General features: G+C 36.4%; 2 protein-coding genes across 2 annotated transcripts in view; both read right to left on the bottom strand.

Moving 5' to 3' along the window:
- LOC110379559 (lachesin) overlaps positions 1-26151 on the bottom strand; it is a 190100-nt gene that overhangs the window by 137732 nt on the left and 26217 nt on the right. The window lies entirely within an intron of this gene.
- LOC135118052 (uncharacterized) overlaps positions 16361-26151 on the bottom strand; it is a 127303-nt gene continuing 117512 nt past the window's right edge. Inside the window, exons 5-6 of the mRNA XM_064038981.1 lie at positions 16901-17138; positions 16361-16508 (exon numbers count right to left, since the gene is read on the bottom strand). Coding sequence (XP_063895051.1) covers positions 16361-16508; positions 16901-17138 — 386 coding nt within the window. The remainder of the gene's footprint in view (positions 16509-16900; positions 17139-26151) is intronic.

Below are 26151 nucleotides of genomic sequence, written 5' to 3'. Positions count from 1 at the left end.
CGGTGCTGATCCTAAATAATAAATGTCCGCCATTGTATGTGAAGCGCGTAGTTTTAACGTGCCAAGGCGGGAGATATCGTAAGATTTGTCGCCGGGACGTAAGGCGTGGGTGACAGCTTCCACACGGCCGAGGACCAAAATACTGGCGTTTTGTTGCCATATATGTTGAGTTGAAACATGCTTCTGTTTTGAGTTTTTTTGAATGGTTAATATTAGAATTCGAAGTTCATTTTAATCTTTGAAATAGAGCTGTGTCTTATTATTATGATACATTTATTGTGGGAATGTACCTCCAGTTTTAGTTTAAATAGAATCAAATGATGTTTATTATTGTTAGACACTATGCTAAGTTAGAGATTTCTCATAGCATTGGCGGTACATTCGCTAAGAGTACTCGAATTACCCTTTGCTATGCATCTGTAGTCTATGTATATGTGGTACCAACTGATTGATTCATTTACGTTGCTATTCTCTCTGGAGCTGATAGATATGAGCGCGATGTATAATGTTATCAAATGCATAATACATTCTACTTTAAATCTTGTCTCAAACGAGACACTAGAGATTTTAATTTGTGGAAGACAAAATATGTAGTATCAAATTCAAATCTTGTCTGAAGTTTTTGATAGCATGAACAGCAAAAAATATAAATACATTGTATGCCTTACAGAATTACAAAATGAAATAAATTGGCCAACCGTACATAGCAGTAAATAATAAAACAGCGCAATAAAAATTGTTACTATTAATTCTCCCCAAAAACACAAATGGCAAAGTTTGGAACCACATTTCAGTAACTGCGACTCGGAACAGCTCACAATTTAAAACCGAACAGATTTATCGACTTCCAAATGAGTCCAATTATTCATTCGAAATGACGTCCATTGCACACTGCATTACAACTGCATCACAACACCCGTCATAACGGTGTGTGTTGACACAGCGTGTGTGTCTGTGTGTGTTGACACAGCGTGTGTGTCTGTGTGTGTTGACACAGCGTGTGTGTCTGTGTGTTCGCTTGTTCCGACTGTTTGCGTGACGGAGGCGTGCTGTGTGCACAGTTGGAAAACGCACAGCATCGCCTGTCCGCAACACATCCTCGTATTTATTTTCCTATCATGCGTATTCAGATTTGCATGGTTATTATACAAAAGAACAAGAATCTATACAAAGTGAACATAGTTGCAGAAATACACAGAATCTTTTGTTAGGACAATCAATAACTCTCGGCGGTGCATACATTAATCAAGCTATTATTTCCAGCTTTATAACAATAACAAGCGGAATAATCCGCTCACTAACAAGTTTGTCGCCCGCGCCGCACCGCACCGCACCGCACCGCGTCGCCGCCTCGCCGCGCCGCTACTCCGCCACAACGCATTTATTTTCCTTTTATTCTCAGCGTTTAAGATTTTATTCCAACTCAATTACTTCACAACGAGTCGCACCTCGCTCGGCGCTAGTTTACCATATTTTCTTGGCGCTCTAACTCCTCTAAGTGTATAAAAACCAAGCTCATCGTCTGGTTATCTGTGTGTCGTAAACTTTGCTGCTGAAGGATAATACTATAATTGTGCTTACGGCCTCTCGGTTTATTGCTTTCCGTTTTAATCTCAACAAGTAGGGCATAAAGATTGCAAGGCTATGCCTAGAACTTTATATAGTGGAGGATTTTATGTAATGTCTCTTGAATGTCACGACACAGCAGTAAGTTTTTAATGATCTGAGTAGATGACTACAATCTTTAACAATCATTGTAAGATTATATAATTCACGTATAGCTTCACGTATTTACTGAATAGCTACATTTCTTTCGCCATTACCACAAATCAGAAGTTCAAAGACAGCCTGATCCTTGAATCATACCCCTCATACAACAAATGAGTCGTCTAAAGCTCAGGCATCGACAAAGCGTGTAGTTGGTAAAAACTGCAGATTGTAACATTGTTTGTGCCTCCGTCACGCGTCAGTATCAGATGCCAGTGACGTCACATAGCATGGCGCCTCCTTTGTACCGCGCCACACGGTGCCTCGTGGTTATTTTTCTGAACGGTTCAAGAGGTAACACGAGAGAAGTGCTGAAATAGAAAAATGACAAAAATTGCGTAGAACATAGCAGTTTTGAAGGGTTGAAAAATTGCATTGTTGCCGCAATTTCAAAGGTGTTAAAATAATGAAGGCGAATAACAATAGCTCCGAAAACCTAGTGACTAATATCCAAAACGAGATATAAGGACATCAAATACAACATCACATCACATAAAGAAAATGTCAAGATACAGCAAATACAAGAACAAGAAAAGTTTCGATATTCAATCAGAAATACAAACAGAGGTCGCGTACAGTGATCTAGAAAAGGTCAGGCAATACTGTTGTACCAATAAGGTACATACACGAATATGAAAGGAGTTCCGCAAATAATAACTTCTGAGCTTGGGTTCCATTCCATATGGCACTTATTCAGGACTCGCGTCACAATACAATTTTTGGGGTTTATAGCGTTAATGTTTGTTAAGGTAACTCTGAAAAAATTGTGTGAAATTCTTAACAGCAGAAAGTAAAAGCCATATTCCCAATGTTGGTATTTAACATAACAATTTTTCTTGTATTTGCGTTCACCTACTCCAGTATATAAGATCCCGCATTAAAGCGAAGAAGACTGGATGATAAAACAATCCCGGCGTCCGAAACAAATAGCGCGAGCTCTTTGTTCCGAACAGGAACATTGTTCAACGAAATAAAGCTAATTGTTCTAAAACACAAACTATCGTAGTTTCAATCTCGGTCTTTGCATAACTTCAGCATTCTGTGGCCGTTCTCTCCGACGTTGTATTTTCTTTGAAGGATTTTCTATACAAAGTTTTATCCATTAAAATTCCGCAGCAAAATCGATATGATCAAACCATTTTATTTCCAGTCGCTTAATAGACTCGCGGCTCTCGAAGGGTATCTGATACGAAAGAAATCCTATAATGCATCGAAAAAAATAAAGCTCTCGGTAGACTCGTGAGACTTGAACTGTCAACACTTGTTTACGTCGCTTAAGTGAGTCTCGTACACTACATTCCTCTCCATTAGGCATCGGGATAAGGTGTGCGCCACACGGAGACGGCGCTATGCCCGCGTGATTAGTGGGAGAGGGAAGGGTAATGGCGATATTTATCGCGGGTCAAACGTTCGCCAGGCAATATTGTCTTATTCGCATTCCCCTCGCGAGCTTCCGTTATAAGACGCCACAGAGTACGTACCGTGGAACTAATAATATTAGTGCTCAATACTCCATATTGAGATGCTCTATAAAATAGAGAAGGGTCGTGCGTGCTATCATCTTTACTTTTGGAATAATGTCTATGAAATCGCTTCAAATTGAAGCTGCAGGTGTATATCATTGCCAGCCCGTTTGATTCCAGTGTTAGACATAGATCACTAAGTCTCGAGTGACAATACTAAATTCAATATAATCTTAAACTCTTATGCTCAATCTCTTCCCGGTGCCAAACGTTATCTGACCTTCCATTTATCGGCCTTTTATCAAGCGACCATTATTTCAGCGTCTTAGTATATTGATCTAATTAGGAGTTTCAGCAACCTGTAAAAGAAGATTGAGTGTCTAGTTTCTTCATATGCTGGATCTAATACTTGAAAACAATAAGAAGTATTAATATTTGCTCCACTGATGTATGTACACTGTGGCAGATAACGTGTTCTTTCACCCGTGCTGCACAATACTCCGCATGTGTACATTTACCTGTGTTTATTGATTGGAACGTTTATTTATAATTCTGCAATATTAGGTTTTTTATATTATGTTGTTTCTAATAAAAATAGGGGTTTTTGTCAACATCAGGATTGTGTTATCAATAAAGCTTTGTTCTGTCAAAACGAAGTACATGTTTTGGTTTGGGTAAGATTTCGATAATGGGTGATGTTTTATTCTACCTTGTCACATATGTAATAATCATCTCCAGCAATAGTATCATTACCATTACAAATATAGCTGTGACTGTCAGCGCACTAATTCACATTAAAACAGATACATATTAATAGGTTATGAGTTGGCGCGCACTATCTTACACAAGTAAGTCATTATCATTACAGTCGCCATTATCGCGCATTACTTGATTAAATATCAATCACGTGTGACAGGCGAGCTACTGGCGCGACTGACAGGCGAGTTACTGGCGCGAGTAGCTAAGATAGTCGAGTCGGGACTTTAATGTTAGTTATTCGAGAAATTTCAAGATCTTGAAAATTTATTGGTTTCACTAGTGTTGGGGGATCATGAGAAAACTGAGATTTAGATAGCAGAATACTTCTAATGCCTACATTAAATTGTAATTTTTGGTATCTAAATTCATAAGTTTCTAGGTCAATAAAAGTATGAGGGAACTTTTTTCTGCCTAAAAATATTCTTCAGATATAAAGATTAAGCTAAAATAAGTTCTATATTTTTCAAATTCTTTCAGAAGCAGATACCGCTATCAGATCTCCCATACGGTTTGCTTCGAAAAATAAGGCATAAATCACAGTGAGCGCTAACAGTACCCTCGATAAATATAAATAGCGGCATTGATAGCAACCCGATGGGTCCCAGTGTGCACCGCGCCTACTCTCAGCGAAGTATCGCGATATTTTTGAGGCGATAACTGTTGGCCATTTGGTTTGCGATTGTCGAGCGGGGAATAAGATGGCGCCTTATATCCCAGGTTCAGCTACATTATAGTTTTATTGTGGGTTACGTTACGTTGTTATTCTCGTTGGGTTCTATTGATTTTCATAGACGTCTTTTTTGAGTGGCGGATGTTTTTCTTTTTAATTGGTTTATCTCGGTGATTGGAAACTGTAGATCGGGTGTAGACGGAATATTGGTAGAACAATGATAATTTTCAATTTTAGTTGTTGAACTTATAAGCTGTGTTTTTATTTTACCAATACGAAGGTTTTCACTGCAAATGCAGTTCATGCAGTCATATAAATACTGGGATAAAAGATAAAAAAAAAATAGTTTGAATCGGTAGCATATTTCAGCTCCCACTTACGTTAAATACATCACAGTAAATACATAAGGTAACATGCAACACAATAACACTAGAGTGAGTAATTTGTCGTGAGCGGCGATTTGTCGCGGGTCCCTCGGGCCCCGGCCTACAATAACACGCCGAGACACGCTCTAATGACTGCTGTAGGGTTAAGTACCCCGAGGTCTTAGACACGGGTCCCAGAGACCACCCGGCTTAAGGTTTTATGTGGGCCCGATGAACATTTTGGACGTTTTGTTTAATTTTAATTTTTCATTAGAGGTAAATTAATATTTTGCAATGTTATGGTGGAGAAATTAGACAATTTATTTTGTTCAATTATTTACGGTCTGGATCAAGTGAAGTGCGTAGGAAATTCCATTACCCTACTACTATGTCATATCCTAAATAGTAATAAAACGAATGGTAGGTGTAAAAGTAAAAATGTTAAAGAAGCTAGTAAGCAGTGATCACTCGATTAGAGTAAGCACGATACGAGTTCGATAGCATCTCAGCAGACATTAGCATCTGTGGAGTTGGCGCGTGGCCCCGCAGCGCTCACGGAGTTGCCAACTAAAATGAATCCACTTTCATTACAATATTTGCAACACGCTTCTTGGAAATTGAAAGGCGAATTGAATCAAATCTAAAACTTAAAACATTCAGCCGATTCTGTTCTGCCCTCTGGACTGGAAAACTCGAATAATAAATTGAAATGGAACATTACTGGAAATTTTAATTATTCAAAATGTTTTAATTTGGAAAGTAGTTGGCTTAAGACAAATTAAACTGTGTTTGTGGCCGACGATGCAACTTGGACAAAACTTCATCTTTTCTGATGAACGATGGACTAATTTACAATTGGTGATAAAATTAAATATGAGAGTAAGCGTACACACTAACAATTTCACACAGCCAATTTAGACATTCTCTTGGATAAAACCTCGTGTTTAAGGTCATATTAAATGGAATACAATATCGTAATATGAAAGGCTGGAGAGACGAGATTAATAATCTGCCTGGCTCCTGAATTCAATCTCCCAGTTAGGAACCCTGCACACTACGAGACAATAAGATTTGCGACATTAAAACGCGATTTTATCTTGAATTAAGAAACATTGGTCATTTTAATATTCAGTCAGTACGGACTTATTAATACTCATCTTAGTAAGACTTTTGTATTCTTTGCCGTCACAGACTGCCTGCTCATTATTTATAGCCTTTTTTGGGCCTCGCAATACCCTGGGAATAATATTCGATATAATAATATTGCATCCGTAATTGTAAAGGAAATTCAGGCATTTTGATTAATCCTGTAATTGAAAAGTAAAGTGTTTTTGAACTCATGTAGACTTTTAATGGCTATTCTTCTATTTAACAATACGTGTAATCATTACTATCAATAAATATAACATTGCCATCGGTACGTCGGTTATCAGGCGAGAGACAATCCAGAGTCGTTCGATACATAACTCCTTACAATAGCAATTTCACGGCTCTTGTCTTGATTTATACGCGAGTCGTAACTTACTGCTGTATCATTTGCTTATGTGCCTATTTTACCTGTATTACATTCATTTTCAGCTGTACGGAATATTTCTGGATAACAACTATCATTTTATTCACGTGTTGGATTCGTATTCATTTGTTTCATGTGTATAGTGTAAATTATAATTAGAGTACCCAAAAATAAGTAGTAACACCACTTAATTTAGATGAAATATTTAAATTCAAAGTCCATTGCTAGTTTTGTTCAAACAAACATTTTAAATGTTTATTTAAGAGCACAATGGACGGCTCGTAGTGGAACTTCACGTTAAACTATTTCAGATTAAGTTTACATTTTGGCGTCTAGCGGCGCTGTAATCCAGGTACTTACTTATATATTCAGCACAAACTGTGGCCACACAAAATGTTTTCTCTTTGATTTACACCGCTATTTTGCTCATGAGCTGTGTTAGAACGTGTTATTTTACTTGCTATTATTTAGAATGCATTACCAAGATTTTGTTATAATTTGCATTCCATTTAAACTAAGGTGAGACTATATTTTAATGTTTTAACAATCGCTTTTAAACCTGTATTCTTAACTAAAGCTCAAAAATGTTTCCCCCAACTAGAAGCGTTTTATTATCTATTAAGCAGGACCAGATATAGATTAACTAACACTAAGAACGCCACTTGTACAATATACTCAAAAAAAAAAAAAAAACATCCCACAAATGCTCGAAGCACCACATGTATTTAGCTTTAAAGATCCTGAGCGTACTATGTATTCCTACAGGTATAATGAAGCGTCGCCGGCGGAACAAAGTAGTGCACGGAGTATGTTCATGCAGATTAGATGGGCAGATAGGGTCTTTGAGCAACGTCTCCGACTAACGACTCCAGTACAGCCATTATGCGGGCTCTTCACATCGAAGGTCGGGCTCAAGTGATTGTTCAACGAAGGATCTGTCTTCTAATTGTGGGGGTTTCGTTACAATACGATTTATGTTAGGTATATTGAGATGTTTGAGTGTGATTCTGATTAAAGTGCGTAAAATAGATGTCCCGACATTATATACAATGTTGATTGATTAACGTTTCGAATAAGTAGGTAAATGTTGAACATTCAAACTATTGTAATCGTAAACACTTGTAAACGTTAAACATAGTTCATCAATAATTCGATGTAGCGAACCTTATCCTGAAATTGGTCGAATTTCAGGCGCTACCTTCACGAGGTGGAGATAAATCGCGGCGATAATTGTATCGCCGGCAATAAATAGCCTTGATACGCGACGGCTGTCCCCGGCCTTATCGCGCGCCAACCGTACTAGATTAGCGACAACCTACACCGCCTTGATTCGGCGCGCCTAGCCGCTTTGTCAAATACCTAGCTCAACATAAAGGAGCACTGTATTGCATTGATTTACTGAAACCAATACCGACGTGTGTAGAAGTGAGGTTAGTTCTCTGATTTCAGTGGAACATCTGACATAGTTTTGACTGTTAGTTGTGTAGGTTTCAGTGTTATAGGAAGCTCTTTGTTAAAGTGTTTATATATGGAACGTCAAGATTATGTTTGTATTGTCCAATTGATAATATACATATGTCTCAAGAATACCTTAGTTTAAAAGCTGTATAACGAGTTCGATGATAGATGAAATACATTACCATCAACATATTTAAGTTGTAATGTGCGAGTGCCTCATGCAAATGATATGATAGTACTTCAGCAATGCAACTATACTTAGACATGGTATAGTATACTTAGCGCGAAGTTGGCGCAAGTTACATGATGCACACGAGCCAATCTCAACAAACTCCGGTGTGACCCATTTCACTAACTTGCAGCTAATTCCGTGCAGACACACATTACTGGTATATTTCCAACAATGCGGCGAGTGCAACTATTGAACGTCATTAATAGGTTTCTGTCTCAATGGTGCAATGAGGGTAAACAGATGGTGAAGTTACCAAGGAGCCAGTTGCGTCAGAGTTATAATGCTACTTGAAGTATGCATTTAGATTGCTGAAAAAAGATATCACAGTGCTGTTGTGTAAGTAATAATTCACCTTAAAAGAGAAATTGTAATTCTATTTTATCATTTTTATCGTATACTGAAACTATCAGCCAGAAGGCAGACGAGCGTTAAGCCCCAATAAAATAAAAGTAAAAAAGCGTGAATATAAAACCGCTGAGATGATTGTTGGTAACATGGCACGCTGATGGTTTAATATAAATGCAGATACTGTCCCAGCCAATGGCGGCGAGGTAAACAATTGCTCTTTCGGACGGTGAATTATTCATCACGCCGTGAATTACAGGCATACGGTATGCCCAGAGACTATGGGATGCAGTTGCGATCAAAGCTATCTATTATGCCTATGATTGATGAAGAATTAGTCAGAAAAAAATATATCTAAATCATCAGTGCTTTATTTTTTTGGCATTTATTCATTAAACACTATAGGTATTTAGTATAACAGGACTATTTTCAAAAATCCTTTGCTACAACTAAATAAATGGCACACAAACATTGCAGAAATGTCATTCCCATTTGACATAAAAGGCACAATATCTACGCCACTGATAGAATATGTCCAGTCGATAGTATAAAGTATATGAAAGAAGTGCACTGTCTGTACAGTTAGTGTTTGTAACGCTGTGTACACATGCTCGGGGAGTTTGTTTGCGTGACGGTAAGAGAATCACAATCATTGGAACCACCTCATTATCACCATTTGTTACTTAAAATAATAATCCGATGTTTGAACAAGTGGCCTTTAAGTAAATAAATCTAAAAGCATTGTAATTTCTTTGTTTAATTCTTGATAAAAGCGGAGACAGTCGGTTTATAACTATAAAAGCGGAGACAGTCTTATTTTTTCAAATATAATTAATAGCCGGTGAGTAAACGGTTTTTATAATTACTCTCTTAGTCTTAACCACTTTTACACAAGCAGATTTTCCGCTCTGTTCGTATGCGTTGGCAAGCGTAGAAAAATCGAGCGTTACACGCGAAAGAAACCACTAAAGTGTTAAAACACTGTAAGCGGCTTTTTTCATAACTTTAACTATAATTTGTGTATTAGCAACCAGAAATAGGTAATCATTTTATATTTGGACCAATCTTAGTTCTGATTGACTGCTGCCATATTTATAGATAGCTACATAGACTATCTGTGCACAAGGACTCATTAGTAATCAACACTTAACAGCTACATAGGTGCTCAGTGAACGTCTAATCAAACCAATACTCAGTTACAAGTAAATCCGAATTAATACGTAATCCTGCATTAAATTATAATAAGTAAAGTGAGGCGCGGCTCGGTGAGCTGTGAAGATAATTTGTTTGCGTTATAAGTTAGCGAATCCAAGTCGGAGCGCGTCAAACGACTTCCACTGGCAAACATTTGCTTACACAGATGTTAGGGGGGCGTCCCACCGCCGCGACGAATGCATAAAATATATGACACGTTAGTGGTTGTTTTCCCATTCACCGCTGTCTTATCGTAATCCAGCGCCCGAGGAAAAATCTGCATTGAATACAGGGGGATTTCACTACAAAGTGTGCCGTGGTCAGCGCAACTTGTATCGTTTGAAGATAAACTAGGGTCTGGTTACTGAAGACTTGTGCAGCTGCACAGACAGTGAACTAGTTGTTTAGCTTATTTGAACTTTTACAATAAGCTTGTATGTGGATCTAGATAAGTAAGTTCTTAGCAATAATTTGACTGTTCAGTTCACTGAGCACAGAACACGTAAATAAAATAAAATGAGTTTTTCTATTTTTGGAAATGATTTATTTCTATCAACAGCGAGGTTTATTTATCTTCGCTGGCGTACATGAGTAATTTTCTATTACAATGAGAATTAATGTGGCTGCGAGCACATCTTATTTGTAGGAGCCCTTCAGTCGACAACTAACTACAGAATAAATTCACTAATTCAACAATATTTATGTGTTTTCATTAGGCAACCAGTTGGAAAAACGTTTAAACTACGTAGTTTATGAGCGAGAATTTAATTTGTTTTTCTATACAAATTCTGGTAATTTAGTTTAATTCAAACAATATTTTAAACAACTATTAGTTCGTTATTTAATGAAATTTTGTAGAATTAATAATTTATTTTTCTGCAAACTGAACCAGCAAAACGTTTATACTACCAAATCAAACAAAGTAAAATTATTATATTACCTAAATACTATTTACCGATACACTTTTGCATGAATTTTCTACTGTACAACCGCTATACGATCGTTAGCCCGAACAATAGTTTTATAGGTAAAAATAAAGCACGTTATAGCAGCAGCGTGTGGGAACCAACCCTTAATAGTGTGAAGTCAATGAGGCGTGCAGTGCTTTGACACCCGCTCGCGTCACACGTAAACGTTCACGAATTTCCTTTGAAATATGCTCGCGTTACTGCCGCACAGTATTGTTTGCTCATTGGGACTTACATTGATTTACACTTCACATTGCATTTTCGAGTGTTTTGAAGTATTGTTTTGATTCTAAAAGTTAAGTTTTTTCTCCTTTTTTATGCATTTTAAAATAAAATATCTCTTATTTCAGATTGAGCCCATAATAAGTATTAATATGATAATAATTGAACACCATCCATTTTTCATGCGCACGTTTTAAAAATGGCAGCTCGATTTTAACGATAATTACAACCGGTATATATTAGCAGTAGAATTAATAAGCCGTTACCGAGATTTACAACTTGCAGTGAGCGCGAACGCGATAAATCCACTATAAAAAGTAATAAAAAGTGCTTTAAAAAAGAAAATTAATAGTATCGAGTGCATAATGCGGTCCGGCTGCGGCGACGCGTCGCAAACACATTAATTTGCGACGAAGAGTCGCTGCGGAGCGCTGCCGTGCCGCAATAGTCCCGCACCCGCGCCGCATCCGCGCCGCAGCCGCGCCGCAGCCGCACCGCAGCCGCACCGCAGCCGCCGGTGGATTGACGACGGCGGTAATTAACGGGATTTAACGATTAATGTTGTTTTGGTGTAATGCGGTCGGCGGCGCTCGTGACGACCTGCCTCGCGTCTGCGACGAACAATTAAATTACTGGCTAAATGAAAATGTCTGACTAAATAGATGTGCGTGAATGAGCTGCTTTGTTCCTGCGGATAAATTGTGCGCCCACTAACATTCATTTGAAATCCAGCGCTTTCTTTCTTTCTAGCGTCATTCATTAAAAGTAGACGCCATCTTCTTTTTACGAGTCTGTATTCAACTTGGGATCGTTGGATGTCTCGCAAATATTCTGCATTTTGAAATATTTTCTTGCGTACCTAAAGTACTCATCTACCTTTATTACAATTCATTTAATGAGCTTCAAATCATTTAAAGGTTTAGAATAAAATTCAAGCTTTGAAATTCAATTACCTAAGTAAATAATTCAACTACATAATTCAGACGACGCTAACGAAGTGTGAACAGATCTCAACATAATACAAGCCGAGATGAAGATTGAACATCTGACATGAGCGCTATTCATTGCTAATTTAAATGCAATTATAGAAAGTAACCGTGTACCTGTCTTGCTACACACATAATCTACCCACTTACATAGCGAAGATGAGTTCGAGGCCGAAGCGTTTAAGTTACACAAATTACAAACTACTCAAATATTTCACATGTCATTATTAACATTGCGAGACTGCAATGATGACTGACTAACACTAAATACTCAGTAAGTAAGAAAGGTAATAAAATGAACACGACATAATATTGCAAAAGCTAGACAAGAACTAAACGACACAGTTATTTGTGATTCTTTTACTTTGTTCGCGCAGATGAATCCAGTCTGTAGAAGATTCTCATTTATTATTTAGGGTCGGGCTGGTGTTAGGTCATCGCTTTTACCTACATCAATTGACGAAAGGTTGTTATTTCAATAGGTACTTCACCTAATTAATTGTTCTATTGTGGTTAAACGTCTATTTGAGCAATTACATAAATTATTGATGCAAGTCCACAATCACAAATTCTAGGTCCAGCATTAACATTTCAAGAGTTCTCGTTTATTTCAGCGCTCGTAGTCCTCTCTTTGATTACGTAGCAGTGGGAACAAATAAAACAAATAAACAGCTCTTTTGTCTGCTCAGCAGAAGTGCGCAATCAGAGCGGCCCAAATAAACGCTGCGCTCAAGAAACGACCGGTTGAAATAGTGCTGCCGAGGTGCCCTTAACTACCGATGTACACGCCTGCTCAGATATTGTGATATATAGTCGAATTTAGCGGTAAACCATAGAAAATGTCCAGCTGTGGACTAACTACTCGCATTGTGGCTACGAGATGATGTTCTTTAACAGTACTAAAAGTTCGTAGATGGTATATTTAATGGGCAAAGTTATTCAGTAACGTATCTCATTATGTTGACGAAAATCGTTTAAGAACTAAATAGACTTTCATCAACTCAAAACAAGACATAAAACGATACTCGTATTTATCCATTAAACACACACGTTACCTCATAATCTTGAGATGGTTATTTGCTTCTCCAACTCTTTGAAGATGCATAAAAACTTCAAAGTGAGTTGTTAGTTTTTAAAGTAGGGAGTGGGTTAATGTTGTTTGTACGAGTTCATTCAGATCTTACGTGAAACACTATTTGTGTTGTATCAACGTTAAGTGATTCTAGTAGGTACTACAAACGACTTCAACATAAATATTTATATAGAAGAACATGTTAATTTGGAACATTAACCAACTGATGCATAAATGAGTGATCAGTTGGAATTCGTTACTATAAACTAAAACATGATTAATGATATGCTCAAAATTAATTACGAACCAAATTCACTTTATTTAAATTGTTTAGTTAATGAAATGTTCTAATTAAAATATACCAAATAAACAATAATCCACTTCATTAACTCAAACATGGCTACCGAGATTACAAACATAATTAGAAATTTAGAATACTAATTAGGTTTTTAAGAAAAGCCTAACAAAGGTCTTAGAATTACGTTATATTTAGATTATAAAGATTAGATCACACTGTTGGATAAACAGAAAAATAATAAAAATGAAATATTCGCAAACCTAATCACGAGCATCATTTCACATAATGAGGCTCTCATGTTATAAGAACTAGTTATAAGTTTTAACGAAAACATTGGCTTATTTGAGAAAATAAAGTTATAAATTATGTTATACGTAATTGATCTAGAAAGCTTTTTTAGTCCCGGGTAAATCAAGTGCACGTATACGTATTAAAATTGTATATCGCCGTGACCGTCCTCTGTGTGACTTACGCTTTATAATTGAGTATTGCCCGTGAACCACGCAATGCTTTTTATTGCTCCGCTCCGTTAAATAATACTCTGAAACAGCTATGTAAGTTAAGCACTTAATCTCTTTTTAAGTACCTTTTCTTTTGTGAAACTAAGGTTTTATTGAGCACCTTTTAAAACAGAAACAAATGACAGTTTTATTAAGTTTGTATGCATGAACATTGTAGTATAGAGGTGCTTTAAAAGTAATAATAGTAATATTTAATAGTTAATAGGGGTGCTTAATTTACTTGTGCAGCTATCTATACAATCAATTATTTTTAGTGAGTCTGCAAAGGCAACTAAGTGCTAGGTTTAGCAAATTAAGAATAACGTAGATAATGTTTTGTTGTAAATTGATTTTGGTTCAAACGACGTTGTTGAAAAACTGCATCTCGTTTACATGATTATTATATTCATACCCTTTATTAACTACAAGTAAATTCCAATATCGTGATTATATTCACCCTCACACTCGGGTCAAACCACGATAATTTAACAAATCAAACTTCAAAATCAACATTTCGGGTGATAATACGAGAAAGTTATAATAAATCTTTTTTTACACAAAAGTTTTTAATATGAGTTAGTCGTAAATACGTAATGAGAGTTAAAAAAGTTAGTTCAGCGACAGAGCGGAGTCCCGGGAGAGACATAAGTTCGGCGGAGCGGGACTCGCCCAGAGAGTGTAGACACTTACAAGAGGATGCACCCTATATCAATGTTATTTATTGAGCAGAGATTTAAATTGAACAGATTTCTTATAGTTAAAGTTATATCTCTTTATTTGATAAATAAACCTAAATGATAGTGCATCATAATCGGCGAGGGCTCAAAATTGATCCTTGTGAGACTCCTTATTTTTTTGTTACAAAATACGATGATCAGCTAGTATTTATATTGAAGGTGCCGATAATGCTTGTGGAGAGTTAAATATCTAGTAGATTGCATAATAAAGCGATAATTATGATTTGAATAAATGTATTGTTCTACCTCAACAATCGTGTCAAAAGCTTACACCAGTTCTACGATAGTTCGTCCCTCAATGTCCCAACAAGCGCTCGTCTTCCTCCGAGCGAGGTGCACATACGTCGTGCGATTTATAGCGCTACTGATACACCGCGCTTTATGTCTCGCGAACTGTTTTTACCAATCCCCTGTTTATTTTCACTCGCAATTTATATGGCCAGCGATAGTCGATAGCGTGCTTTATTGACGCAGCTCTAGATTGGCTATGACTGGCTGTTGAATTTAAACTGAAATCTCAAGTCGGAATTGCGATCGGAGCACCGATTTGAAGTAAGGTTTGAAAGGATGAAGTTACATTTTACTTTTTAGTTTATGCTCTGAAGATTTTACAAAATAATATAATTCACAAATAACTAAATATACAAAACAAGATGGTGTTTATCGTAATTATAGGTATACATTAAAAACAAGTCCTAAATGTTCTGTTTGTGACTTCATCTAGAAACTAGATTAGCAACTTTATGATTCGCACGCTGGGAATAATGACAAGCCTATAAAATATGTTATTCCCAAACTCCCAGAGCTACGATTACTTTTAATTACATCTTATTATTGTATTCTGTAAAGTTTCTGGAGCTGAAAGTTGACCAAGGTTTTGCAATAACTAATACAATCTAGACACACGGCAGTGTGTCCGCCAAGTTCGAGCAAAAAAAGCGACACACCGGCCGTGGGTTATATTACACGAACCATTTCGGGCCAAATTCGACCCCCCTGTAACTCAAAATCTATTTTATTTACGCATATCAAATTTCTAGTATCTGTTGAGACCCCCTCATTTATCTAAAATACAAAATTTCATTAATATACCTATTGTAGGTCTTGAGATATTGACGTCAGAAAATCGCTATTTTTACTATACACTCACTGACTGATTCACTGATTCACTGATTCCCTGACTCACTCATCAAAAACCTAGACCACTTCCAATGGTCGTATTGACTTGAAATTTGGCATGGAGGTAGGTCTTTATGTCAAGGTAAAGGAAAAAATCTGAAAATGGCCAAGTGTGAGTCGGTTTCAAAATAATGAAGGTGTAAAATACCCAGTGTAAATTTATACCCCTAAGGAACTAAAACGAACTAAATTTATCTATATTTATATAATATATCTTCGAATGGTCGTACCGATTATATAAAAGGTTTGTATTTAGTCAAAGTAAAAATCTGAAAACGGCCAAGTGTGAGTCACTTTCGAAAATAACGAATGTGTAACTTTGATCCACGAACATAATATATGATAACATGTCATGTCAGTCAGTTGGTAAATCTAGTCCATTTAGTTAATCTAGTTCATTTCTTTGTAAGAAGCATAGTGCATATTTAAAAATCTGAAAGATAGTATAAATGAGACATTTACTTATACTTTTCATATGATGTGCTCTGGAGGAAGGGGTGAGGGACAGGGGTGTACCGGTGGAAGTACTAAAATTCCTGCAATATTGGTATACTAACCAAACTAACCAAGTGAAATGGTCCAACATTCTCTCTGAGGCTTATGGGCTGGAGTGCGGGGTGAGGCAGGGAGGGTTAACCTCTCCCAGACTCTTTAACCTCTATATAAATGACCTCATAGTCGAGCTCAGCGGCTTGCGTGCCGGCTGTCGGGTGGGTGGGGTTAGTATTAACAGCATCAGCTACGCGGACGACATGGTGCTGCTGGGCCCGACTGCGGGATCTATTGAAGAAATGCTGAAGGTTTGCGAGAACTACGCCTCTAGGCATGGGCTCATTTATAATGTAAAAAAATGTGAGTACATGGTCTTTGGGGTCACCGGTAAGTGTACGGACTTTTTACCTAACTTTACCCTAAATGGCTTGCACATAAAAAGAGTAAGTCAGTTTAAATATCTGGGACATTGGCTTACCGATGACCTGAAAGACAATGTAGATATTGAGAGGGAGCGCAGGGCATTGGCGGTCCGTGGTAATATGTTGGCTCGCAGATTCGCCCGTTGTACGGACCAAGTCAAAATAACACTTTTCAAAGCGTATTGTCAGGGGCTGTACACGGGTGGTCTGTGGATCAACTATACCAAAAGGTCGCTAGATGTCCTGCGCGTCCAGTACAACAATGTTTTTAGAATGCTGTTGGGACTGCCCCGGTTCTGTAGTGCGTCAGAGATGTTCACACAGAATCGCACTGATGGCTTCCACGCCATCATGCGGAAGAAAATAGCATCGGTAGTAGCGAGAACCAGAGCCAGTAACAACAGTATTCTGGAAACAGTGGCCGAGAGGGTGTTTTCCCCTTTGTTGAGACATTTTGTGGAGAGGATGGCCGCTTGAAAATCTTGTTTTTCATCCTCTGTACAAGATGACTCAAATTCTGTTTTTGTTATTTTTAATTTTGTATGTACTAACACTAGATATAAGGTATATATAAGCTACTAACATTATGGATTTTTTGTTATCCGATTTTTGAAAATAAATTAAATTAAATTAAATTAACTAACTTAATCATAAGAAAAAAATAAAATAAACAGCCTTACAAAAATAAATGAAATCCCACCCAAAACAAAAATGTGAAAGACTGCCAAGTTCGATAATATGGGAATGCTTCGCCTATAAAAGAAGTGAGATCTGAATAAGTACCAAGTTCCATACACATACCTCAGTTAAAAATAGTTACTTTTTTAATGATGATTACTTGGCAAGTTTTAATAGAAAATTAAATATTTGATTCATTGCGTTTAGTAGGTTTATAACAAGGTGTATGAAAACTTGCCAAGTAACATCATTAAAAAGTAACTATTTTTAACTGAGGTATGTGTATGGAACTTGGTACTTATTCAGATCTCACTTCTTTTATAGGCGAAGCATTCCCATATTATCGAACTTGGCAGTCTTTCACATTTTTGTTTTGGGTGGGATTTTATATTAACTATAGGTCAAGTATAGCTTATTATTAAATTTACTTATGAATATCAAGTAGAATTAACATCAACGTTTTGAATTATCGAAGAGTCAGTTAATTGGATCGTTCATATTTTTATCTCGTCTAGACTTAAAAATGATGTCATCAATTTTCATTTAAATATTAACGACAATATTGATTGGCGATGGAAATGAAATATGGTCGGTAAAGTACGTGTAAATGGCTTTTTTGCTAATGAAAAAATTGTGTAACTGCAATTAGCGTTGAAAATAATTAACAGAGATTTCGTGTCCAAGTAAATCACGTTATTTATATGTCACAAAAATCGTTAATTATGATCTCTACGAGTATCTTAAATACATCAAGATATTTTTATCTAAATAGTTTTTCAGGGTAAATCATTGTTGCTTTATAGTATCAGACGTAGTGGAACGTCAAATTTCTATGACCTCAGCATTAAAAACCTAGACAGCAAAATCGCTTCCGTCACAGCGGAATTCTCAAACGATTTTATCTTCCTGCATTTGTAATTTGAAAAGCTCGTCTGAGTCCATTGTAAAAATCTGACTCGTACATTACATATTCAGTTAAGTGTCGCCTCGCCGAGGCGCGCGCGAGGCGGCGACGAGGCGACGACGAGGCGACGCTACGTGACGCGGGCGACAAGTTTCAATAGTGCGCGCTTGTGATGCGCGATAACCACTCCACTAACGTTTTACAAGCCAAATGCTACAAAAACTTTACTATCCCAAAGATAAGTTAGCTTTAGTGAGTTCCCAACTTGTTATACTGTTATTAAGTGCCCGAATTTAAGTTAGATTGTTTCGTCGGCAATTTTGATGTTTTTGATTAATATTGGTTTTAATAAACTTTTCTCGGTCTACAACGATAATACAGTTTTGAACGTATTAAGCAACTATAAATTTTGAAATTGAAGGATAAAAAATTTCATTCAAAGTCTTTAGTTACTTCAACCTAAAAAAAACAAAATTCGATATTACTGAATACAACTTTAATAGACACACCTTATAATTTAGTAGTAATTGACACTGAGGTCAAGTGCCACAAAAATGCAGATGCGATAAAGGTTGAGGCACTCAAGCGTGACACTTGAACAATTGAAACTTCCTACACAAGAGGAACCAAACTTTTATCTTATTAAGTTTTTGCATTGAGACGTTAGACACACAATAATTATGATGTTCCTAGTAAAAACTGCTGTGAGATATCAATTAAGATGCAAGGTTAGCTTGCACTTGCCAGGGTTCCGTGATTGCTTGAAAGACAAACTACGACACTGAAGAAACTGGGATCTATTTGTATTTACACAGCAGTAAGTTCAGATTTTTCTTCTAAAAAAAATCATAGTTACCACACATTTTATGCTATAGAAGTGGATGGACTACCAAAAGTATACCGTATTTAGAATTATAGTTTAAAGGGTTACAAGGCTGTCACTTAATGACAAAATATCGACATTTAAAAATTACACATGTCCCGCAGTGGTACTTCAAAGTACTCATACCACAAATCGACCTATCCATCAAGTATTTTAGTCAACTCGACATTTAAACTGATGTGTAATGCTCGAGTAGTAATCACGAGCATCGATTGTTTGCATACTCGATGCACATCATGCTCGTGCTCGAGAATTATGTTGTCATACAGAAATATTGCACTAATATTGTTTTCGCGGAACATCCAATCACAATTTGTAATCGGTCAACAAGTTACAAATCGCTTTTTTTGAATAACTCGTTAACGTAAATTCTTTGAAGTTTGATGTAACAAGTTATTTACAGAAGGGTTTTACTTGACCATCAAAATTGTTATTTGAGATGCGTTTTTGGTCTAATACTTATTTTAGTAGAGCCATCTTACCCTATGTTAAAGTTCTGTGTATGTATAATTACACATGAGGCTACAGTATTCAGATTAGTATCGGAAGGTTGGCCGCCGGGGCTTCCAGAAACTTCGGCACAAACTCATTATTGAATATAAACACAAGCAACAACATTCATTACTAATTCACCGATGCATCGCTTATCGCACGATACTCGGCGGTACATAACACTACGACGTTCTATGTTTGACGAACTAAATAAACGCTTTATAATTTCATTTGAATTTAAAATCGCTTATGCCTAACAATAGCTGCCATCGCCATTTCATGTTTGAGTACCTCTGAAAAGAAAAGCCTCGTAACGAGCTCGCATGCAAACTAAGAGAATTTTCTCAAGTAGATTAATCAGTCTGCATTCGAGCTCTCTCACTGAAAAGCTCTATTTCAAAACCTTTACATTACTTTTTCGAAAATTAATGTTTAATTAGAGAACAAGACGTTTAATTTTGTACAAAAAAGTTTGTTTTACTGTAGTAACTTTAGTCACAAATCAGTGGCGAATGCTGTAATTCCATATATTAATTGGCCTAAAGTTCCCTCCTAAACAGGCGCCCTCTAATTACTGCTCCTAATGAGTATTTGCGAGGCCGCTATGTTTACAAACATATAATGGCATAGTATTATGTAGTACACAGCGATGCAATCAATACTAAATACTAGTGTTTGTTTTATTGATGCGAGTGCGACGACACGCGACGACCCGATCACTTCGATTGCATATCGATTAAAAATGTGCTTTTGCTAATCGATTTTAATACTCGATTGTTGAGTGAGATTTGAATGGCATATTATTTTTGCAATGGAATTGGATTAGAAAAATGTTTATTTTAGTTTAAAAACCTATTAGTGTTCGCTGTTGGCAATATGCTAACGAGATGAAATAATCCCGGTGCTTGTTCATCCAGCTGAGTTTATTAATATCAGTAATAAGTAAAATAAGTAAGTAGTGATTACGTTAATTAATAAACCAATGAAATTAATAACAACATTTAATTAATTGCTGTAAATTTACTCACTCATTTGCACAGCTGAGGGCACTTAATTCGCTCAGACATGTGAATTTGTATTTTTAAGTGAGTAATAATTATTTATCGTCAGCATAATTTTATTATTTCTCCTCACTCGCTCCTGGTAATATTTCAAAATACGTAAGTTTAATGAGTGGGCGTAAATTCTCTGGCGGAGTGGTAAAATGAAACAGATATGGAGAGTTGTAGGTAATTTTATAAATATGTATTTGATGCTTTTATTAATCGATATTTTTCTATTAACGCCCAAGCTGGCCTTTGCGATCGAATTACCTTTGTTTGATCCGAAGTCATCCTATAATATAGTATTCGTGTAGTAACAACATATTATTTGCCTACAATTTAGTCACAAGAGTAGTTATGAAGACATACACTCAACTGACCTCCATACTACAAAGTTGTTACCATTTTTTGTATGGAGTTGAGTGCGGCCGAGCAAAATTATGCATAGTACAAGTAATAACTTGAAGTTGTTTACTTATTCAAGTGGCGACTACTTGAACACTCTGCACCAGTCATTCTGATTATGTCATAACTTAAATGCTTTTCATTTATTCTCGTATTTTGCTTTATATCATTTTTTTTTTTGTATCGTGATCCCTGAGATATTATATTATTCAACTTTACTTAATAATTTAAAATCATCGCAAGTATTTTGTGTTCGTATGTATACCAATCGTTACTGTATCTACAACTGAAGGCTAATACAAAGAAATAAGTGATCCTGTGACAGTAAAACTGGGAGGATTTTTTACCCAAATTGTAATTTAAATAGAAATTACATAATATTGAAGCAGTAATTGTGTATTGGGTTAGTTTTTAAGTTCAATTTATCTATTCGAGTTTGTGGACGAAGGAGCGAGAGAGCGTGGGTAACTGTCAGTTTGGCTGGAATTAATTTAGTTTATTTTGTTGGAAACTCTCCGGGCCACAAAAGACTGATAGTTATTTGATTTCGAGGCGATTAGTCAGCTAACTGCTTTATACAGAGTTTTTGGATTTAATGTTCTAGACTGGGGCACGTTGCCATGGAAACTAAAACCCTCTGTTATTTGAAAAGCAATTCAACTTTATCTTATTTGAATCTATTACAATATTTATGTTTTAATAGTTTGATGTTCGAATAAGATAAATAAGTATAGAAGCCGGTTTAGACAGGGTTTTCAAACGATTAATTTCAGATTGACCTCAATCGACCCCAAATTGTGAGCATCTATTCTATATTTTGTAAACGAATAAAATACAAAACTTATTACGCTCAGATATCAAACTTGTTATGAAATATTCTTCACCACTCTGTGTATTTGATCGATGATTATTGCTATTTGAACTTTTTGCCCACATAGCATAAAAAAGCTGATTATTTAATTTAGATGTTAAATAAATAGCAGTAACATTTCTGTGGAATAGAAAAACTCTAATTAACATTCCTCATTCATCCAATATAAAGTTAATAAAAATAAAGCAGCGAGCTCACGACAAGCTTCAGCATGCAAATAATGTGTAAATATAAAGGTAGCGACCCACTCCAGTGACCTGCAATCAAACTCGTCACTTATTTATACAAGGACGGCGCGCTGCCAGACAGCCATGGGAAACACGTAAACATCAAGCGATAGCAATCGCTCACGTCTCACTGTGAGCGATTAGCGGGACCATAAGCGGAGCGAGTAGCGAAAGTAAATACAGTTTTAAATTGTGAGAACATAAACATATCATTAACATAACTTACTGTTCGATTATATTATTATTTACTTACATGACAGCTTTCCCTATTGTTCCCATTATATTGTTTGTGGAAGCTTTTCCATTATATTTTCCGTAGGCTTCCTTTTTATCAAAGTTCATGAAGTAATACACAATACTTTATATTGTGTTCGGTACAAAAATATGGGTTATTCTTTAGCTGTGTGTTATTGAACTGAATACAAAGGGTAGGAAGGCTTTCATCGATCGTTGACTTGTTTACGCTTATGGAGAATCAGCTCGTATTTTATTTGCAGAATTCATTATTGTTTACACATTAACTACATAATTACCTTTTGTATTCCGTTTATAATTAAATAGAGGTGAAATCATTAAAATACAAATGATGTTACAATCACCATTCATCGTCAATTATGCATGAAATATGGGTTGTAACTTCCCGCTGTCACCGTGACCGCATCCCAACTAGTTCACAATAAAGTGTATCAGTGGTAACACGGCGTCTACCACGATGCTTGCAACCCCCGCCGCGTCACGCGCACGACACGGCAACGCCTCGACACTGGTCGCCGACGCGCCGTGAGACAGTTCCCTGGTACGAGGTGTATGCGCAACCCATTTGTATGATTATTATTAGATATTCATAGTGATCTTTCTGTTTGTCTTGCTTTATTGTTTGGGGTAGATATTGATTTGTTTTATTTTGTTTGTACTTGATAAAAAGGGATTAGTTTGGGATGTATGTAGATTATTGAAGGTTAAGTTAGGAAGTTTTTGGTCGCATTAATCACCTTCAAACTCAAACTCAAACTCAAAATCGTTTATTCAAATTAGGCTGATAAATCAGCACTTTTCGAACGTCAATAACAAAAGACAGCCCCCAAAAACGCCCGCCCTTCACCACTTCCTATGTGTTTTTGCTGGGAAGAAGAAGTGGCGCAACAAACTCCCCAGCAACACATGTCTGTCTGTAAGGTTTGAAGAACCAGAATGTATACAAAACAAGTCAAAAAGTCATAAAAATATCATTATCACATGATAACTATTATATAAAATTAAAAAAGGAAAAAAAAAACAAACTGAACACAAGTAGGCTAGCACACAGATTTACACCTATAAAGACTAAGTACTCAAGCATTTCTTATAGTCCATTAAGTGTATCTAAAGCCTCCTGTTAATAAAATAAAAATGTATTTTAATATAAGCATAGAATCAGCGTGCCCACCTACATGCGCATAGATGTTTACGTTGTAGCTGTACAACACAAACAAGGTGTACCTGCTAGGACTACAGTATTATTATTTTCTTCAAAAAAAAAGCTAATAGAAACTCATACTAAAATTGATAAAGTGTCAATAGCCATCAACACGACCTGGTACCGCCAGCAGCACCCGTTCACGAGTATAACGCGAGGATCAGCCATCGCCCCCTTCGCACATTTTTGAGGGAAGGGGACAACCCGACCCCCAACGCTACCGCTGGCCATACCGTCTAAGGGAGCATGACGTGCTTGCTGCTATTCAACAAAAGTAGAACATGTAAGAAATGCTGCAGTCACTAGCAAGCCATAAAGAAACAATGCTAAGCAAAGTTTAACAAAACTTCCCTAAGTAAATAAAAATAAACTCAATTATAATTCAGAATTAATGTCCGAAGTAATGTCAATTAATGTAAACAATAATAATATTAATAAGTTAATAATTTAGTTATAGTGATAACAAGAATGAGCTGCCTCGCGTTCAACTTAGCGACCAACTATTTCTATCATTTAAATAATCATTAATGCTATAGTAAGCCTTCTTTGAAAGAATTGACTTTACTTGTAATTTAAATGCGTTAAACGGTAATTGTAGTAAAGTTAGAGGTAGTTTATTATAAAAGCGAATACCGAGCCCCAAAAATGATCCATGAACCTTATGAAGTCTGTGAGTGGGTACACACAGTTTGTGCTTGTTTCTAGTGTTAATACTGTGAACATCGCTTTTTTTGGTGTACAAATGAATATTTTGCCTAATGTAAAGTATATTGGCAAAGATAAATTGTGATGCCACAGTAAGAATGCCTATTTCTTTAAAGAGCTCTCTTAGCGAGTGTCTACTACCTAACCGGTATATCGCACGAACAGCTCGTTTTTGTAATACAAATATGTTTTGAATATCAGCAGCTTTGCCCCACAGAAGAATACCGTAGGACATAACGCTGTGAAAGTAGCTAAAATAGACTACTCGAGCTGTTTCGACGTCAGTGAATTGTCTTACTTTTCTGACGGCGTACGCAGCTGAGCTAAGCCTTCCCGCGAGGCTAGCTATATGCGAGCCCCACTGAAGTCTGCTATCGACTGATATACCAAGAAATACTGTGGATTTGACAGTTTCTAGAACCTCGTTACTTAATATAATATTCGGGCCTAGGTTTTTCACGTTCGGTAGAGTAAATTTAAGGCATTTTGTTTTCTTCGCATTTAAGACCAAGTTATTAGTACTAAACCAGTGTGTAACCAACGAAAGTGCACTGTTTACGTCGTTAAAGTGATCCCTATTTCTGTCGACTTTAAAAATAAGTGAAGTGTCATCTGCAAACAGTACAACGTCACAGATATTCTTCAGATGGTATGGTAGATCATTAATATATACCAGGAATAAGAACGGACCTAATATTGAGCCCTGTGGCACACCTAATTGGACTGATAAACCTGATGATTTGACGCCATTGACATCTACGCATTGCACTCTGTTATTTAAATAGGATTCTATTACGCTAAGAGCTTCATTTTGGACTCCGTAGTAACGTAATTTACATAGAAGCGTATCGTGGTGCACACAATCGAATGCTTTGGAGAGATCACAGAATACTCCAATGGCATTCTGAGAGTTTTCCCACGCATTAAAAATGTGTTTTAAAAGAGCTACACCAGCATCTGTTGTCGAACGACCTTTTGTAAAGCCATATTGTTCACTATGAAGGAGGCTATTAACATTGAAATATCTTTGTAACTGCTTGAGTACTAATTTTTCGAATATTTTCACACTTAGGGACACTATTATGCAGGAGATTCTCAGCGTCCGTAGCAGAAGAACTCAAGGAGCGAGTCGTAGTTAAAGGTATGCTAGCAAAGAACTCATTAAATGCCATGGCTACGTCAGCCGCATTACTAATACGTTTATTATCAGCGAATATTTCTAATTTATTCTCAATATTTGTCGATTTTCCAGTTTCCTGATTAATAATTTTCCAAGTAGTCTTTACTTTATTGGAAGAATTTTTTATTGTATTACTTATATATTTTGCTTTAGCAACATTACAAATTTGTTTAAATAATTTTGAATATTTTCTAACATAATCTAAGAATGGAGTATCAAACCTGTACATTTTCATACCGTATAACTCGTAAAGCCTCGCTCGACTTTTGTAAATACCTTCAGTAGCCCATTTATTAAAGTTGGCAGAGGTAGCATTGACAGTCATGGTTTTAGTCTTAAACGTGGAATTGAATTCCTTTTCTACAACATCAAAGAGTGATCCATACATGACATTAGGATCTTCATTTGCAAGAATAGAAGGTTTAAGTTTTTTGTTTATATTACTTTTAAATCTACTACATCGACTAGCTGTAACAGGCCTGCATTCAATTTTCAATGGCTTTTTGTGGATTACCATGGGAAAACAAGCACTTTGTCCGCAATGGTCAGACGTCAGGTTATTAAGAAGCATACAACTTGAGGCTGCACAATCACAAAAAATATTATCAAGGCAAGTTGAAGAAGTGGCCGTGATTCTAGTAGGTTCAAAAAACAAATTGACTAAG

Source organism: Helicoverpa armigera, chromosome 17 (genome assembly GCF_030705265.1).
Source record: "Helicoverpa armigera isolate CAAS_96S chromosome 17, ASM3070526v1, whole genome shotgun sequence".
Taxonomy (NCBI): Eukaryota; Metazoa; Arthropoda; class Insecta; order Lepidoptera; family Noctuidae; genus Helicoverpa; species Helicoverpa armigera.
Note: the sequence above shows the minus strand (reverse complement) of the source record. Positions and strands in the feature narration are given on the sequence as shown.